This window comes from Primulina tabacum, chromosome 13, assembly GCF_025594145.1.
Source record: "Primulina tabacum isolate GXHZ01 chromosome 13, ASM2559414v2, whole genome shotgun sequence".
Lineage (NCBI taxonomy): Eukaryota > Viridiplantae > Streptophyta > Magnoliopsida > Lamiales > Gesneriaceae > Primulina > Primulina tabacum.
Window position 1 is genome coordinate 37326588 of NC_134562.1, and position 17194 is coordinate 37343781.

Below are 17194 nucleotides of genomic sequence, written 5' to 3' on the forward strand. Positions count from 1 at the left end.
AAGTTGAAAAGTTTTAGATTTATATATACATAATATCATTTTTTTAAAGAATATAATGTTTTAATATTATACAAAGTGGGAAAATTTCTTATTCAAAAATACGCACATATGAGAAAACATAAATAATTTAAAAAATAATAGATTCATTTAAATAATTACTAATCATTTATCTTTTAAAAGTGCATCAATGAGGTTTTATACTCTTTAGATTGAATTTGACAACTAAATGTATCTATTATAATTTCTTTCCATTTTAGATGATAATTTTCAACTGAATTATGTAATCAACTTACTAAAGCAATGCAATTTGCTTGGATCATAAAATTATGTTTTAGTAAATCTCTTGTGAGACGATATCACAGATCTTTATATATAAACGAGTCAAATTTTTTCATATTTATAATAATAAGTAATATATTTGATATAAAAAATAATTTTTTTTGGATTCTGTGAGACGAATCAACTGTGACCATATTTATAATAATAAGTAACATATCTGGAATAAAAAGTAAAAAAAATTCACGAGTGACCCAAATAAGAAATATGTCTCACAAAATTAATTAGTAATATCATCTTACAATTTTTTTATGATTATATATTTATCATGACATATCAAGAATTAACATTTATGATAAATTATATCTTTAAGTTTAATGATATGTTAAAAGAAAAAATTATATATTTTTATCGTTTATTTAACATATTTTAATTTTACAATTTTATCGAAGTACTGATAAGACACTACATAAATCAACATATAACCATGTTATTTCAATCTCACATTAAAAAAAACTAAAATTGAGATACACATCGTATATTTGGGGAGAGTTTTTTAAGTGTGAATAAAAATAGCAAATGGAGTGTTACAAGCAATTATTGGACAACCAATAGCATAAACAGACAGCGTCGCTTTCACAATCTCTGCTATTAAGGAAAGAAAACCCCCCCCCCCCACCCCCCCCCCCACACACACACACACACACACGCTAATTTGATTGAGAAAAAACATAGATTCTCTCCAACTGCACTTTTTAATATTTTATTATTATTATTATTAGAGAGACGGATTTACAAATTATTTTAATTATAAATTTTCAGGGAAAAAAGTTAAATCAAGGACGAAAATAATTAAATCAACCCACTGAAAGAAAAAAAAAAATTACAGAGGAATCTCAAATTTATTTCATGATTAGCTTACATATGTAGACAGTTGTATATACGTGTCACCACTTGCAAGAACTATACATACACACACGCATACATACAAACGGATTGGAGTTGTTGCAGCTTCTGGTTTTACGTTTTGCTTGTTTCCCAGGTGCGTATTTCCAAATCTTGGTGTTTTTTGCTTTTGGTTTTGATTTTTCATCCTGATTGAAGGGTGGGTTTGCCTGCAAATTTTGGGGACTACATTTTGTTTTTTGTTTTTCGTTTTTTGTTGATCAAGAACGAAAATGTTTACACTTTTAATGGGATTGTGAGTTGGGATTTTTGTACGAGATCTGAAGGTAAATATGGTGATTTTTTTTATTTAATATATATATATTTTAGTTTACGGTGATCAGTGTCAAGAAACTAAAGGATAAACTAAGGAGTTCGTTAAGGCCCATCTTGGTTTATTATTTGAATTTGGGGATTATCAGCAGAAAATTAATTAATCAGAAAAATGATTTTTTAGTTCATCTAGTTTGTAATCCCTTAAGAAAGGGATTGAACTGCGGCGATCAGGAGCTGTTATGACTGTCAACTGAAAAAATGTTAAGAAATGTGTTAGATATGTCAATTTCAATCTCTTGTTTTTTTTAAATCTCGAATTAGTTATTGTTCATAGAAACGTTAACCACATCAGTTGACCTTGATTACATTATCGGATAGCCAACATAACGATACATTTTAGGAGGCAGAAGAAGACTCAAATCCAGTCTATGAACCTCATTTTCTTTCATTGCAAGATTTGGTTAAATTATTGGATAAGTAATTACTGATGGCATAATAGTTAATGACAGCGGATTTGTGTGCATAAGGAGATTTCTAAAAGCTAATGTATATATTGATTAAAAGTGGTAACTTAATAAACAGTGCACACTTATCTTCTGTGTTAGCTTTGGGTTGGTAAGGGTGGATCCAAGCATTTCGGAGAGGAGTGATGAGGTGTGTGATTGACTGGATTGCAGGAGTAAGGCTCACAGTGTACAAACATCACAAAAAGTAACTTACAAGTTTTCATATTTGCGGATCGCACTCCTCCCTCGCCACTTGCTGAACCTGTCCAAGTGGACAGATCTTGTACTTTCAGTTAAATACAGGCGAATAATCCATTTGATGATGATTTTAACTTCATGTTTTTACTTGCAGAAAGGATCAGAAACAGATATGGCCGCCGAACTTGTTAGTTCTGCAACAAGCGACAAACTTACTGATACCGATTGGACAAAAAATATCGAAATCTGCGAACTAGTCGCCCATGATCACAAGTAAGGTTTAGTGCTAAAGTGTAGCTATTGTTGACGTGGAGGTGTTGTTTGTGTGCTGTTGTGCTATTCTTTCTGATGCTGATTGGGATTTTGCCATGCTCATTTGTAGTAATTCTTTTCACCAAGAATTTTCTATTATCTTTTTTTTATTCCTTGTTTTGTGTCAAACATAAATATTCTTGCTAATTATTCATGATGCTTGATATGTTCCTAGTTGTCGTGTAACTTGTTTTTGCGCTTGGATAATTTCTATGGTTAGAAAATGTCCTTGAAGGTATCATGATATTTTAATGTTTCTTAAAATACAGAAGAATCTTGTGTTAGGCAGATGATATGCCTCGAAGACTTCAAACTATATGTTCACCACTATTTGTACATTTTTTCATGCAGAGAAGCTAAAGTTGTCATAAAAGCTATTAAAAAACGTCTTGGAAGCAAAAACTCAAACACTCAACTCTTTTCCGTGATGGTGAGTGCTTATGTACTTTGAAAATAACTGCCTAATTTTTTATAAGAACTTTATTGTCCTTCAACAATTTATCTTATGACCATGCTAGCTTTATTTACATGTTTGTTCTTTTAAACCGTTTTTCAGTTGCTGGAAATGTTAATGAATAATGTTGGAGAATCTGTCCACAAGCTGGTTATAGAGATGGGAATTCTTCCTATACTTGTTAAAATAGTTAAGAAAAAGGTGGGCTTTTAAGCAATTTCTGTTTCTCAATAGCTGGCTGACTAAATTGGATCATTAACTAATTCTTCTGTCTCTTTTCACAGTCGGAACTTCCCGTACGGGAAAAGATTTTTCTTCTGCTAGATGCAGCTCAGACATCTCTTGGTGGAGCTTCTGGAAGGTTTCCTCAGTATTATAGTGCTTACTTTGAATTAGTGGTATGCCATCGCTGACTTATGTTGAATTTTTTAATGTTTACTCTTGGTTTACTTTTCAGTCCTTGGGTGAACCTGTACTCAATCAGCTTGTTTGATTGATTCAAAATCCATTATGCAGTCGGTGAATTTTAACATGGCCAGAGAACAATATTACTGTTCTTCAGTGCTTGAAAACTTTTGAAAATAATTTGAAATTGTACATCAATTGTATTCTGATATCGAACGATATTACTGTTATTTTGTGCTTGAAAACTTTTGATAAGAATTTGAAATTGTACATCTATTGTATTCTGATACCGACTGAACTCGTTCCACTTTTATATAAATGTCCCAACTATAGGAAAATTGTAGAAGTAGAAGCATGTAAACCGATGTAATTATAACAGTATTTGGAATATCTGTAAATAAAATCAGTTAAATGGAGGGAGATTCTGGTCCATTGGTAGTGTTAATACCCCTTAAAAAGGCGAGAAAAAATATACTAAAAAATTTATTTCTGGTTTTTTTTGGATATGTGACCTAAGGAGGATTGTCTCTCTTCTTCAGAATTCAGGTGTGCAATTTCCTCAGAGGACTCAAGATGTTCAGAGGCCTCAAGACGTCCGGCAACCGCATTCAGCGAATTTGAATAAAAATAATCCACCAGATAAGGAATCTACTGCTCCTGCAAGTGAAAGAAACATGGCACAGGCACAAGCACAGGATGAGAATGTTTCTGGATTAAGGTATTTTTTTGTCACAAATGAATGAGTTTTTATTGTTTACTTGTTCTGCTAGGAAGCTGAAACGTGCCTTTTTTCCAAGCATCTCTGTTCTGGCTCGTCATTCTTTCTTGTCTTGAACAATTTAATTTATTACCTGTCACAGTATTCTTGAAAAGGCTGGTACGGCATTAGAGGTTTTAAGGGACGTACTCAATGCTGTTGATACTCAACATCCTGAGGTATTTAATATTTATAGAAATTTGTATTTTCCTATCAACAATGACGAGACTTCTATTCCCAGTCTTTTTATTGATAAGTTTATTGTTCTTAGTTTTTGAACCATTTAGCTGCTGCAAAATGTTTTGTAAGTTTCTGTCTGGTTGCTCGCTGGCCAATTGTTCTGACTTTATTTTCCTTTCAGGGAGCTAAGGATGAGTTTACACTTGATCTCGTGGAACAGTGTTCATTTCAAAAGCAACGAGTAATGCATCTTGCTATGACTTCTAGGTAAGAAGACCTTCATGTAAAGTATTATACTCTCAGTCGATCAAAACTGATGACAGTTTATGATGCATGTTGGGCAAGTGTGCTGGAAGTTTGGTATCAACCTGCTTTACTGTAAAACGTGTTGAAATTCTTTAACTACTACCCTGAGAAAAGGTCTGCAGAGGAATATGACCTCCATCACCTGACATCATAATGGTCTAGCGATATATTAATTATCGTTCCCCCCTTCAAAAGTTCACCACACACACACAGACACATATATGTATATAGACCCACACAAAAATAATTGAATGGAATAGTTGTATAGCAATGAAATTTTATGTTTGGTTCTTTTATAGTTCCAATTTTGTATCAAAGATCATCCTCGGCTGCTCTCGCTTTGGTGAACTTTTGGCTTTTCTTTCTGGTATGACATAAACTCTATGTAGCACAGATAGTTCACAAAAAAAAATCTCAAAGTATCGGACACGAATACGGATAAGACATACTAATACACGTGTCGGATATGGCAAAATCCGTGTCGTTAACTTTTTGTATGTTTGACATATCGCATACGTCTTGGACACGGTTAGGATACGTCATGGACAAGACTGAGATATGTTTTGATGAAATTGCAAATAAGTTAAAAGTTTGAGGAGTTAAATTGCAAAAATGGAATTGAACTTGCCAGCTCTGACCTAGCCAGCCGCGCGACACTAGCCAGCCACGAACCCTAGCCGCGAGCAACACCAACCAACGAACCCTAGCTGCGAGATACTCCAACCAGCAAACCCTAGCAACACGTGCGACTCCAATGGCGAACCTAGCCACAGCGCGCTACCCTAGCCACTCACGAACCCTGACCAGCGAACCTAGACCTAGCTTCGCGACCCTAGTTAGTCACGAACCGTAGCCCGTGTTCCCTAGCTGTGCTGAACCCTAGACTTGCCTCTCAACCTCATAGCTCCGTAACATCCTCTATAATTTTCATTACTAAATTTATATGGATATATAATATTTATATATATTGTAATAATTGTCATATCTTAGCCGTATCATCTCGGATATTTTCAAAATTGTTGTATTCCTGCATCGAATATTCGATATGATACATGCCCGTATCCGTGCAACATAACATAAACTCCATCCAGAAAAAAACTTGTGGTGGTGTACGTTGTGCTGGTTGACAGCCGAATTAACCAAAAAAATTTGTTGACGTTGATTTGGGTAGACCAGGAGTAACCACGGCATATTTAATATAAAAAATATATTCCTAGTTTTTGAGTTGCTGTCTTATATCTTTCTTGTGTATCTTTTAGGGATGAAAAGGTGGTTTCACAAGCAATCGAGCTTAATGAGCAGCTAGAAAGAGTGTTACAAAGGCACGATGCTCTTTTAGCTTGCAGGACAACGTCGACTCCAAATCATATGATCATCAAGAAACAGAGGTAGAAGAAGATGAGGAGGCAGAACAACTGTATCGAAGGTATGCTACTCCAGTATATATAGATTATCTATTGTGTCTGTATGATCGACAATTGCTCTTGCTATTCTGCAAGGCATATCAATTAAAATGTAATAATTGAGCTGATTTTGTTTAGGCCGTTATGTTAGTATTTCATATGGCACAGCAACTAATACTAGAGTGGCAACTAAACTTGAGTGGCTCTCTTAGACAATAGGTAGTCTATTATATTTGGATTATCTTCTCAAGCTTCTAGCTTGACATTGTCTTGATCATATTATGATACAAACCCCAATTTATTTCCATGGTCACTCTCTCTTTTTCAATTATGTCATAAAAAGATTGTGTCGGCTACTGCCACCTCTGGCTTATCTTATCAGAGTCCATCCTAAAAACACCCCATTCTTGAACAGGATAAGGAAAGGAAAAGCTTGTATACGGCCAGAAGATGACGGAGACCACCCCATAGATAGATCATCGGGGTTGATTGGGCGTTCTGTGCCATCTGAAATGCTCCATCGTCCCCTCATACGACCTCTAACTCTTGAGCCACAGCAAGAAATGGTTAACCGGTCATCACCCATGGAGTCAAAACAAGAAGCCATTACAAATAAACCCACAGTTGCAATCCCACCGCCACCAGCTAAACACGTGGAGCGCGAGAAGTTCTTCCAGGAGCATAAACCAGACGGCTCTACCACGGTTAACGGCCATATGAGAAACCTCTCATTACACAGTCAAAATGCTAGTAGCTCTCGCAGTGGAAGTATGGATTTCAGTGACTAAAACTGTGTTTCTTTTGTTGGAAATCATATTGTTAGTTATTTTATCTATGAAGTGGGTGGATGTTTTGGTGTTCATGTGAGATTTGCTTGGTTTTGGAAGAAGTATTTCGTAGCTGAATTTCTTTGGATGATGTATAATTTGACCATACCTCTGGACTAAAATATATTAAATGATTTATTGTCTTATTAAATTTTAAAAGTAATTTGTCTATTCATCTTCATTTTTTGTGTTTTATTATCGTATTTAATCGAAATGGCAGAAATTGAGTTCCTATTACAGTAATACTTTTGAGAAAAAAATATATTACAGAGCGGTTTTTTGTCAGCAAACTTTTTCTTGAATAATTAAATATTGAAAGTCACTTGTGTAAGCAACATTTGATTGCATTTGACAAAACAACATTCGACTGGTGCAATTTTTGTGATTTCAGATTATTTTTAATTTAGTAATGTGTTTTTATAGTCATTTTTAGATTGTTAGATTATAAAAATGTAAGTAAAATGAGTAATAATAAGACTCATGGATGTGGAAGAAGTACTACCTTTACTCCAACTAATTTTTTTGCATTCAAAATTTATACATAATTTTTTAATCAAGATTTAAAATATTTTTCCAAATGACATGTTACATTTCTTTCTTTTTCTAATTATGCAAGTATTATATTTTATGGATGTTCTTAACTCAAATTTTTTTTTTCAATAATTATTTTTGAGAAGTATATGTATTTATTTATAAAGAAGGATATATTAGTCTTAAAAATATGGATGTAAAAAGGGATTAATTTGGTAAGAAAGTGCATTAAATATCAAAAGCGAGATGTGATTCTAAATTTTTGGAATATAAATATCATTTCTCTTAAATTAAATGGTATAATAATTGCAGTTGTGGTCTTCACTTTGTGGGGTTTGTTTGAGTTAGCTAGAGGAGCAGAGGAGGTCAGAGGATAATTTGAGAAATACGTGGCCGGTTGCTCTACACAAACAAATAGCTGTTGTTTTGCCATGATTCGCCTTTGATTCTCGCGGATCCCATTTTTGGAATGAACCAATCATCAATGAATATACGAATTCAGACCCCTTCTCCTCCACTGTAAGGATTTTTTTCTTCTTTGTTTACTCACTACTGAACTCTCAGTATCTGCGCTTACTGTGATTTTCAGTTGAATTGCATCTAAATTTTTTGTTCATTCAGTGGTATGTGAAATCGAACTTATATTTCATCTGCCTTGTGCGTAAATAGACTTTGTGGTTTGTGCATGCGTAAGATTCATCATCGGGGCGAATTATTAGTAAGTGGGTTCCACTCTTCTGTCCAATCGGACGGTGGCAGTGTGGCACTGGGCAAAATTTAAGAAACTGGGTTTTCCCTGGAAGGCATATTTGTCCATGTTCTTGTGATGTAGGTGAGCAAGAAATGTTTTTGAATGTTGACAGCATGAGTGATTTCATTTAGAATGAGTTTTTAATGCTGCCCGTGCCTTACACATCGGTGGAGGTGGGTTGGGGGCAATTAAGTAGCCCGTTCAATTGAAAAAAAGGTATTAAATTCCGCATTTAAGTTTTCTAAATTGTAATTTTTTTTGCATATTAAGTCATCTTTTTGACTAGCTTTGTGTCTCTACCTCTGAATCTTATGGTTCTGTTTGATATTCTCGCATTATTTGTTGTTAATATATCACTGGCTAAGTAGTTTAAGGCTTGAGAGATGATAAGGCATATAACTTTTCTCTGGTTTCTAAATGTCTAGCTTGTCAAAGATTAAGCCTTTGATTATCCAAGCTGACAGAACTCTGGTGAATTGTTTTCTGTTTGTTCGGATGCACGAGTGGTTTAACACTAGTTGCTTTAATGCATTTTCTTAGACTACTGCCGCGGGCCAAACTTTCTTCCCAGGGGACACGTCCTTGCAATAGAGTACAATTGGAGGCTTTGTCCAATTATAATTTGGCAAAGCGATCCCTGGCTACAAGATGTTACCTGGGATGGCCCAGGACACTTGTAACTATGGCACAACCATTGCACACGAACTCATCACAGCCAGGAGCACTGGCCACTCCTGGATCTCAAGAAGTGTCTACTTCAATTGTTGGTAATGAAAAGTTAGGAGTTCTATTACTTAATCTTGGAGGCCCTGAAACTCTAGAAGATGTGCAGCCATTCCTGTTTAACCTTTTTGCTGATCCGGTTGGTCCCTTTCAGTTTGACCATTCTTTTGATTCTACTGTGGAGAAAATGTTGAAGTTATTTTTTCTTTTTCTGTCATGCTTTGGATTGTAATATGGAATGTAGGATATAATTCGACTGCCAAGGCCATTTCGTTTTCTTCAAAAGCCTCTGGCACAGTTCGTATCTGTTGTTAGATCTCCTAAAAGCAAAGAAGGCTATGCTTCAATAGGTGGCGGTTCTCCTCTGCGGCGTATTACTGATGCCCAGGCATGGTTTTCTTGAAGTCGATTCAAAATTCTTGCTTAAGGATTTCAATATCTACGGTGATTGATGATTATTAATATGAAAAAGCTTTTCTTTTAATTTGTTAACGAGGGCCTGTTATTATATAATTTGATTGTCCATGAGTCATTATGGAGAATGGCATATGATTTATTTACTATTAGAATTGTAGACAAACAAAATTATTGACGTTTGATTTGTAGACATATGAAACACTTTACTAATAATTCCCTAGACATTTCTGGTTGAATCATCACATGACTTTTTTCTGTGGTTAGGTGAAGAGCATTGGGGAGGTAAGTAAGATGGCTTGTGGATAACCTCCTTGGACTTTTAAACATTCTCTCTTTTGAGCAGTCAGCCTTTACCAGCTTGTACAAATTAATGTGGATTTTTTGGCATATAAATGCAGATAGAATAATGACCACTTTTATAATGTTCCCTCTATGTTGAACACCTTCATTTCTTTAATTTCTGTGCTAAAAACTGCAAATGAGAAAAACCAATAATAATTTTGCTAGTGGTTTCTATCCAGTTTCTTTTCTTCCATGGTATCTTAAATATATGGTTCTGCAAGTTAATCTGGATGGGGTTGCTTTTTCCAGGCCGAGGAGTTGAAAAAGGCACTATATGCTAAGAATGTCCTTGCAAATGTGTATGTTGGTATGCGTTACTGGCATCCATTTACTGAAGAAGCTATTGAACAGGTGATCCTCTGCCTTTTTTCCCTGAATTGAATTCCCCACCCACCTTTCCTCACTATTAAGTCTATAATGCTGGCAATATTTTTCAATTGTCACACTTCCAAACTTAAATAAGCTGAAATAACTGCATGGTTTGTTGATTCAAATTTGTTTTATGATTGTACGGACTCATGTTTCACATTATTCTTTTGTTCCTGGAATATGATGCTTGACATGAACTTTGAATAATTGCCAGAAACAATTGCATCTTGTTGTGTGCTATAGATGTTTTTAGTTCACTTAGTTTTTAAAAGCCTGCATATGTAGAGATCTCATGAAGTGGTGAACAACCATGCATCGAAGTGTGTAGTTGAATTTAAATTGGCGTAAATTTTTAAAAATTTGGATATAAGAATATGGGAAAGTCTCGGGATGGATGACATTCTGGGTGTTTAGAGACTATTTCCTTGCACATGGGGTTTGTCATATTTTTATTTTTGTCCAAGTGTCATGAGATATTATACTTGTGCTTTCTTGTGCAAGCTGTGAGTATTTTTTTCCATTCCCTTTCTCTGTGCTAATCAGACAGTGTTTGCCATATTTTTATTTGAGAATTAATAAGTATGATTTAGTATTCACGTCTTTTTCAAATGGGGGACATAAATAAAAATTGTTTTGTTTGCCCTAAAAGTCAACAGGCCATTCAATTTGTGACTGAGAAATTCAAAAAACTATTCTATGATAGTATGACTTTTGCTCCCCTTCCGCTGTGTTGTCAATTTTCTCTTGTTTACTATCGCCAGCTCATCAGTAATGAGATATTTGTGTTTGCTATGGTCAATTTATCGGTTATTATTGTGATATTTTGCTTTCTATTTATTTATAGATTAAGCGAGACAAAATTACAAAACTCGTTGTACTTCCTCTCTACCCCCAATTTTCAATATCAACTAGTGGTTCAAGCCTTCGGCTTCTGGAGAATATATTCAGGTATAGCTGTTTGCATGTGACTCTCTTGTGATGTTTTTCATTATCAATGCCATAATCTGATTCTTGAATGGGTCAATATACAGGGAGGATGAATATCTAGTGAACATGCAACACACTGTCATTCCTTCATGGTATCAGCGTGAAGGATATATAAAAGCTATGGGAGACTTGATTGAGAAGGAGTTGGGAAATTTTGATCGCCCAGAGGAGGTAATCCGACCGCTGGTTTGTTACGCTTTTGTTGAAGCGTCCTTCTTCTTCGTTTATCCAAGACTTGTATTGAATCATATACCACATGTTCATCCCCGCAGAATTTATATTCAAATTATTATATCTAGACTTAATAGCTAGGCATACTGGGTATCATTGACCTGATCAAATATGCTGAAACTATTATGTTCCTGTTCGCTTCATGTGTTGAAGGGCTTACATTTATTTTCAAGGGGGATTTAACCGTGAGGATGAGATAGAGTTAAATAGGAATGAAACTTCAGGAACTTCATTCATTTGAAGGAAATAGGAATGAATTTAGGACTCCAGTGGTGGTCATTTTGGACGAGGGGAAGCAAATATTAGCTCTGTGGTGCACATGAATGATGGTTTCTCTCTTCTAAATAGGTTACTGCTCTTATGCATGGTCAGAAGACCCTTCTTTCCTTTAGGCCTATCAGGGCTATAAGAATTTGAGGGAGGGGAGTCTTTCTTGCCTTAAATAATTGCATGGCCATCTAGGAATATATAAAGTTGAAAGTGATTGACAGCCTTGCCCCTATCTGAAACATGAGTCTGATGGTACAACCATCATGTCTAACAATTTGACAACTCCTCCTAAATATGCACATCTTCGTATTTGTACCATGCATGTGAAACTTTAAAAATGTGATGGCATGTCCTGACCATTAACCTGGATATGACTTTATGTTTTATGATCCACTCTTTGTTTGTCATAGGTGATGATTTTTTTTAGTGCTCACGGGGTACCTCTTGCATACGTGGAGGATGCTGGTGATCCATACAAGGCTGAAATGGAGGAATGCGTGGACTTGATTATGGAAGAACTGGAAAAGAGAAGGATAGACAACACATATACCCTTGCCTATCAGGTGCTTTATACCGTTCTCTCTTTTGCCATAAACGATCTAGTCAAATTATTAGTGCACCACGTGTGAGGTGTTAGGAACCTAAAATATACCGGGCTTGAATAGTTTAAGATGTGGTACTGTAATGGGCTTAATTGAATTGGGCCTAATAGTGACTTGTAGAAGTGGAAACATGAATATAAGGAGTTAGATTTTGTTAGAGGGATTCATTCATGTTTAAACTAGCTTGAGCTAGGGTATCTTGTAAAAGATTTAATCCCTTGGCTGAGCGTTTCACTCATATTAGTGTAATTCTTTTTATTTTGAATCAACTGAAGATTTAGTTCGCAACATGAGGTGATATGAATTTCCTTTCCGGGCTAGAAAATTGTTGTCAGCTAAAATGCATCTTAGCTTACGTAGACGCCTCCGGTTTTGGTCTTCTATTTGCTATTGGAACCAATGCCTTCATTATTTTCAAGTTTTGATCTTTTTCAACCTGGCAAATATAGCCCCTACAGCTTATATTACTTTTAAGTGAATATCATATTGTTATATTGATTTGGTTTGCTTGGTTTAATTTGCTGCAGAGTAGGGTTGGGCCAGTAGAGTGGCTGAAGCCATACACGGATGAGACAATAATTGAGCTTGGAAGGAAAGGAGTGAAGAGTCTCTTGGCTGTCCCAATTAGGTACTGCTAAATCATCATTTCACCACTTTTTTCAGTGTCTGAAATTACTCCGAGCTCAGCTTTACTTTTAGCTGCAAATGTTTTTTTAATCTTGTATTTTTTATGAATAAGTGTCTCATCTCATATCATACCACAGTTTTGTGAGCGAACATATTGAGACATTAGAGGAAATAGATGTTGAATACAAGGAGTTGGCTTTAGAATCTGGCATAGAGAACTGGGGACGCGTTCCAGCACTTGGCTGTGAACCTACTTTCATTTTGGATTTGGCTGATGCAGTAATTGAAAGTCTTCCATATGTTGGAGCAATGGCCGTCTCCAATCTTGAAGCTCGACAGGTGAGTGAAAACTTTTCAATTTTTTTGCAGTGAGTGGTTTTTTGTCTGGCTAATCTATTGTCAAAAGTTGGAGGAAGACAGATGATTATTGCTTAAGATATTTGGCTCATTTTATGTTTCTCTTTATTTTCTATTGTTTTATGCTTTCCATTGTTGCTTTGTATTTATGATTTATCTTATGTTTACTGTAGTCATTAGTTCCACTTGGAAGTGTCGAAGAGCTTCTTGCTGCATATGATTCACAGCGTAGGGAGTTACCTCCCCCTGTGCTTGTTTGGGAATGGGGCTGGACAAAAAGTGCAGAAACATGGAATGGAAGGGCAGCAATGCTGGCTGTACTAGTTCTACTGGTGCTTGAAGTGACCACTGGAGAAGGTTTTTTACATCAGTGGGGTGTTTTGTCCTTGTTTCGATGATAGAAACCTGTCCATCCTCGCTCCCCTCCTTTGTTTCACACCTTCTACACATGCTTATTTACATATATGAATTCCTGCCAACATTTGTTGAGAAGCTTGGGTTAAACTGAAGAAGTCAAGTCCGCAACAGTCTTATACTAATATTTCAAGTACGACCTAGATACGCTGGGCCTCTGATTCTTGAAGTTTTGTTGTGTCGCAATCTATCTGAAACTTCTGCTGAGATTCTTGGCTCATAGTATCATTACACTAACGACTTGTGGTACCTGGTTCTAAACTAGTGCCAAAGAAGAGAAGGGGTTGAAAAAGACCATAAGAAGAGGTTTGAAGGAATGATAAATTACTATAAAATTGGAAAAGAAACATCCAATGGATCAAAGGATGTTTGACCTTGGGGAATTCTGCGAAATGTATGTTCAAACATGCTCGACTTGTCGACATTGAGATTTTGTGTAAAGTTTTCCTCTCATTTTTGTTTGTTCTCTTCATAAATTGGCTCCAGACCATGGACCTACTTACTATACTCTAGGAATTTCTGTGTACATCTACAGGGACATTAAGTTAATTAATCAACGATATAAAGATCTGCGATGAAGGACAATGTAGCTATTCTGTTGTTTTGTTTGTAACATGTACTTCATTCGATTTTGTCAGTAGTCTTGAATATACATTTATATACATGTAAGTTGTTGCAGGGATTCTAGTCAAAATATCTACGATTGCAGTTCTTCTGAATTTTCCAGACAGTCCACCGAAATATTGAGTAATTATTACAGACTGTGTGAATATTATGAGAGTGAGTTTGAAAATGATATCTCCATGTGTATCTGAAAAAACGACCTCAATTTATCGAAATAGCATGATGTAACAAGTTGCATTACGTGTTTTTAGCAAATAGATGTCATTTTTAAAAATAAATGTGGCAGGAAGATTATAAATTTAAATGCCCCGAATAATATTGCTTATATATTGTACTCGTACACACTTCCAAACTTGATTTATTTGTTAAAATGCAATGTTCAAATCATGATGAATTAAGATAGAACTCTCCACTTGCATGAACCTGCTTCACTTGTTTATCATACTCATCTTCGTTGTCATCATCTTCTTCTATATCGGACTCCCATTCTTGATCCACTTCTCCTCCCCAACCGAAGCCCGGAACTGTTCTAGATGAGGGAGGTGGAGTTTTGGCTTCAGTAACTATCTTCATTATTTCATCAATGGTTTGAAGGGAAAAACTAGGATTATCCTTCTGGTAGTACACTGCTTGATTAGTTTCAGTAAGATCGCTTGGCAAATTCTTCAAGAACCAAGGATGATTTTTTATCTCTTTTATGCTGATTCTCTGCAAGTAAAAATTTACACTTGAGTCGTTCAAAGGCGATCATTGAGTTACATAATTGACTCCTGATTTAATAGCGTAACATGTTATTCATGGATCAATATGTATACATACATACCCGGGATGGAAGTGCGACAAAAATACGCGATAAAAGGTGCCTACAATCTTGAGAAATATAGACATAATCTGGGATCGTGTATTGAACGCCCATAATCCTCTGAAGAGTAAGAAGAATTGAATAAAAATGTGAAATTTATATGTTGTAATTTCCCACTGTCGTGGGTTTGTAAATATATACATATGTATATACTCACTGAAATTGTCTTCCTGAAATTCTTCGGATCATTTGGATCTTCAAAAGGGTAAGCTCCCACCAACATCACGTAAAGTGTGACTCCACACGACCACACATCTGCCATCTATTCCAAATACAAGGATTTTAATATAATAAACTTAAGTGAGCAGTCAGTCCCTTACTTATTGGAAGCTCTCGAACAAAAAGCCTTTGATTTTATACTTCATTAAATATAAATTTTACTTTTAATATCTTATCGAAACTCCATTTTATTAAAAATATTGAATTATATATATATATATGCAAAACTTGATTACCTTTCCATCATATTCTCGACGATTGAGAACTTCCGGTGCTATATATGCCGGTGTGCCGACCGTTGACTTGGGCCTCGAATGCAATACAGATGACTAGACAAACAACATTTTTTTTTTTTAGTTTTCATGAAAATTTATATTAAAAAAAAGTTTATAGAATGAGATTAAGACCTTGGAGTAACCAAAATCACAGATTTTGAGCCGAGGTGCTGGCTTTCCGTCTAGTAAAGTGTTTTCCAATTTCAAATCTCTATGACATATTTGCTGCAAAATAATTCAATTATAAAATCTGAAGCATACATATATTTTACACAATTAATTTAATATATATTTATACTTACCATTGAGTGGCAGTAACAAACTCCAGAAATCAACTGCTGAAAGAAGAACCTGCCCTGCCTCACACATAATTCAATCGATCCCAAAAATCAGAACTCGACCTACGAGTCAAACCGTGTCTAAAAAGAATAACTAAAATTACAAACTGACCTCATCTTCACTAAATCTACCGGCGGTACAGATTCGATCGAATAGTTCTCCACCGGCTGCATATTCCATCACGATAGCCAAATGTGTTGGTGTTAACACAACCTAACATCCAGTATTATTGAATTCATATCAATCTAACAAAGGTTGAAACGAAAAGAAAAATTCTTCAACTATATATATATATACACACACACACACACGTACACACACACACACACACACACGTACCTCTTTGAAGCGAATTATATTGGGATGTCGAAGCGATCTGTGATTGATTATTTCTCTGGCCACATTCTCATCAATCTGCAATACATATTTCATCGCACTCATAAAACAAGATCAATTTCAATCGATATTCGAAGGGGAAACAAAATTTTCACTCAGTGATATATATATATATATATGTATGTATGTATGTATTGATTAAAATTACGTACCTTATGACCACGCTCGATATATTTCATGGCGACGAGTTCCTTCGTTTCTTTGTGCCTTAAAAGCCTGGCTACGCCGAAATTTCCAGCTCCCAAATCCTTCACAACCTCGTACTTGTCCATTTTTTATTGTTGTATATATGCAAATATAGTTAGTTTATTTAATAACGGAGATATTGATATATAACTATGCTAGCTAGCTGCATTCGATTAATACCCATGCATGGATATGAATTACAGCAGAGCAGATCCAGATTGAGAATTCGACGAGTGATGAAGATTGGAGAAGACGAGGCTTCGTGGCGTGGACTGTGTGTGTGTGTGTGTGTATATATATAATATATATAGACACACACACAGAGATACGCATCAGTGTGTGTGATCTGATTTTATTATTTTATTTACTTGGATTTATATATTGGGAGGTGGAGCACCTGATTATTAATTCTATCGGAATTATAATTTTATCTTTTCTCTCCGTATTTTAACAAAAACCCCCCTTTCCACAGTATTTATATATTATACATACATGCAAGAATATAATTAAGTGGTGTTGGAAGCAAACAAATTTTTTGCCTTTTATTTTAAGTTTGATTATCAACTCCCAATACCTGTGTGTGTTCAAAAATATATATAAGTTTGGATTTTTCATGAAAATCAAATTTTTTCCTAAATTTAGTGTGTGTGTGGGTTTTTCTCGCCACACATACACATTGCATAACTGTCTCGTTGTGATTTTGATATTTTTAGTCTTGATCAACTATTTTTGTTTATCTTGCAATTTTGGTTATTTTTCTGACGTGACACTCACTTATATGAAATGTCACGTCTCATATTAAAAAAATTAAATTGACAAAATCGAAT

The 17194-nt window shown here is 35.2% G+C and overlaps 2 protein-coding genes and 1 pseudogene across 2 annotated transcripts; 2 read left to right on the forward strand and 1 right to left on the reverse strand.

Moving 5' to 3' along the window:
- Positions 1-1002: 1002 nt before the first annotated feature.
- On the forward strand, positions 1003-7008 carry LOC142522787 (TOM1-like protein 5; annotated as a pseudogene).
- Positions 7009-7683: 675 nt separating this feature from the next.
- LOC142522786 (ferrochelatase-2, chloroplastic-like) lies at positions 7684-14059 on the forward strand. Its single transcript, XM_075626324.1, has 10 exons — positions 7684-7895; positions 8668-8989; positions 9095-9238; positions 9859-9960; positions 10823-10926; positions 11010-11136; positions 11877-12029; positions 12596-12696; positions 12833-13034; positions 13226-14059. Exons 1-10 carry the CDS (start codon positions 7846-7848, stop codon positions 13448-13450), a joined length of 1530 nt encoding a protein of 509 aa, XP_075482439.1. The 5' UTR covers positions 7684-7845; the 3' UTR covers positions 13451-14059.
- A 322-nt stretch (positions 14060-14381) lies between these two features.
- On the reverse strand, positions 14382-16644 carry LOC142523298 (serine/threonine-protein kinase SAPK7-like). Its single transcript, XM_075627043.1, has 9 exons — positions 16334-16644; positions 16125-16199; positions 15897-15998; positions 15749-15802; positions 15579-15671; positions 15408-15500; positions 15110-15214; positions 14914-15012; positions 14382-14798 (listed from the first exon to the last, which is right to left on the reverse strand). Exons 1-9 carry the CDS (start codon positions 16451-16453, stop codon positions 14475-14477), a joined length of 1065 nt encoding a protein of 354 aa, XP_075483158.1. The 5' UTR covers positions 16454-16644; the 3' UTR covers positions 14382-14474.
- Between the last annotated feature and the right edge of the window lie 550 nt (positions 16645-17194).

What these genes read in the sequence shown, in the direction of transcription:
- LOC142522786 (XM_075626324.1), top strand. Translation starts at nt 7,846, where the DNA reads ATGAACCAATCATCAATGAATATACGAATTCAGACCCCTTCTCCTCCA. An exon ending in CTGAAGAAGCTATTGAACAG is followed by an intron (nt 9,961 to 10,822) that starts GTGATCCTCTGC and finishes ATTTATTTATAG; the next exon opens with ATTAAGCGAGACAAAATTAC. An exon ending in CATATACCCTTGCCTATCAG is followed by an intron (nt 12,030 to 12,595) that starts GTGCTTTATACC and finishes AATTTGCTGCAG; the next exon opens with AGTAGGGTTGGGCCAGTAGA.
- LOC142523298 (XM_075627043.1), bottom strand. Translation starts at nt 16,453, where the DNA reads ATGGACAAGTACGAGGTTGTGAAGGATTTGGGAGCTGGAAATTTCGGC. An exon ending in ATATCGAGCGTGGTCATAAG is followed by an intron (nt 16,200 to 16,333) that starts GTACGTAATTTT and finishes TATGTATTGCAG; the next exon opens with ATTGATGAGAATGTGGCCAG. An exon ending in ATTTCAGGAAGACAATTTCA is followed by an intron (nt 15,013 to 15,109) that starts GTGAGTATATAC and finishes CTTACTCTTCAG; the next exon opens with AGGATTATGGGCGTTCAATA.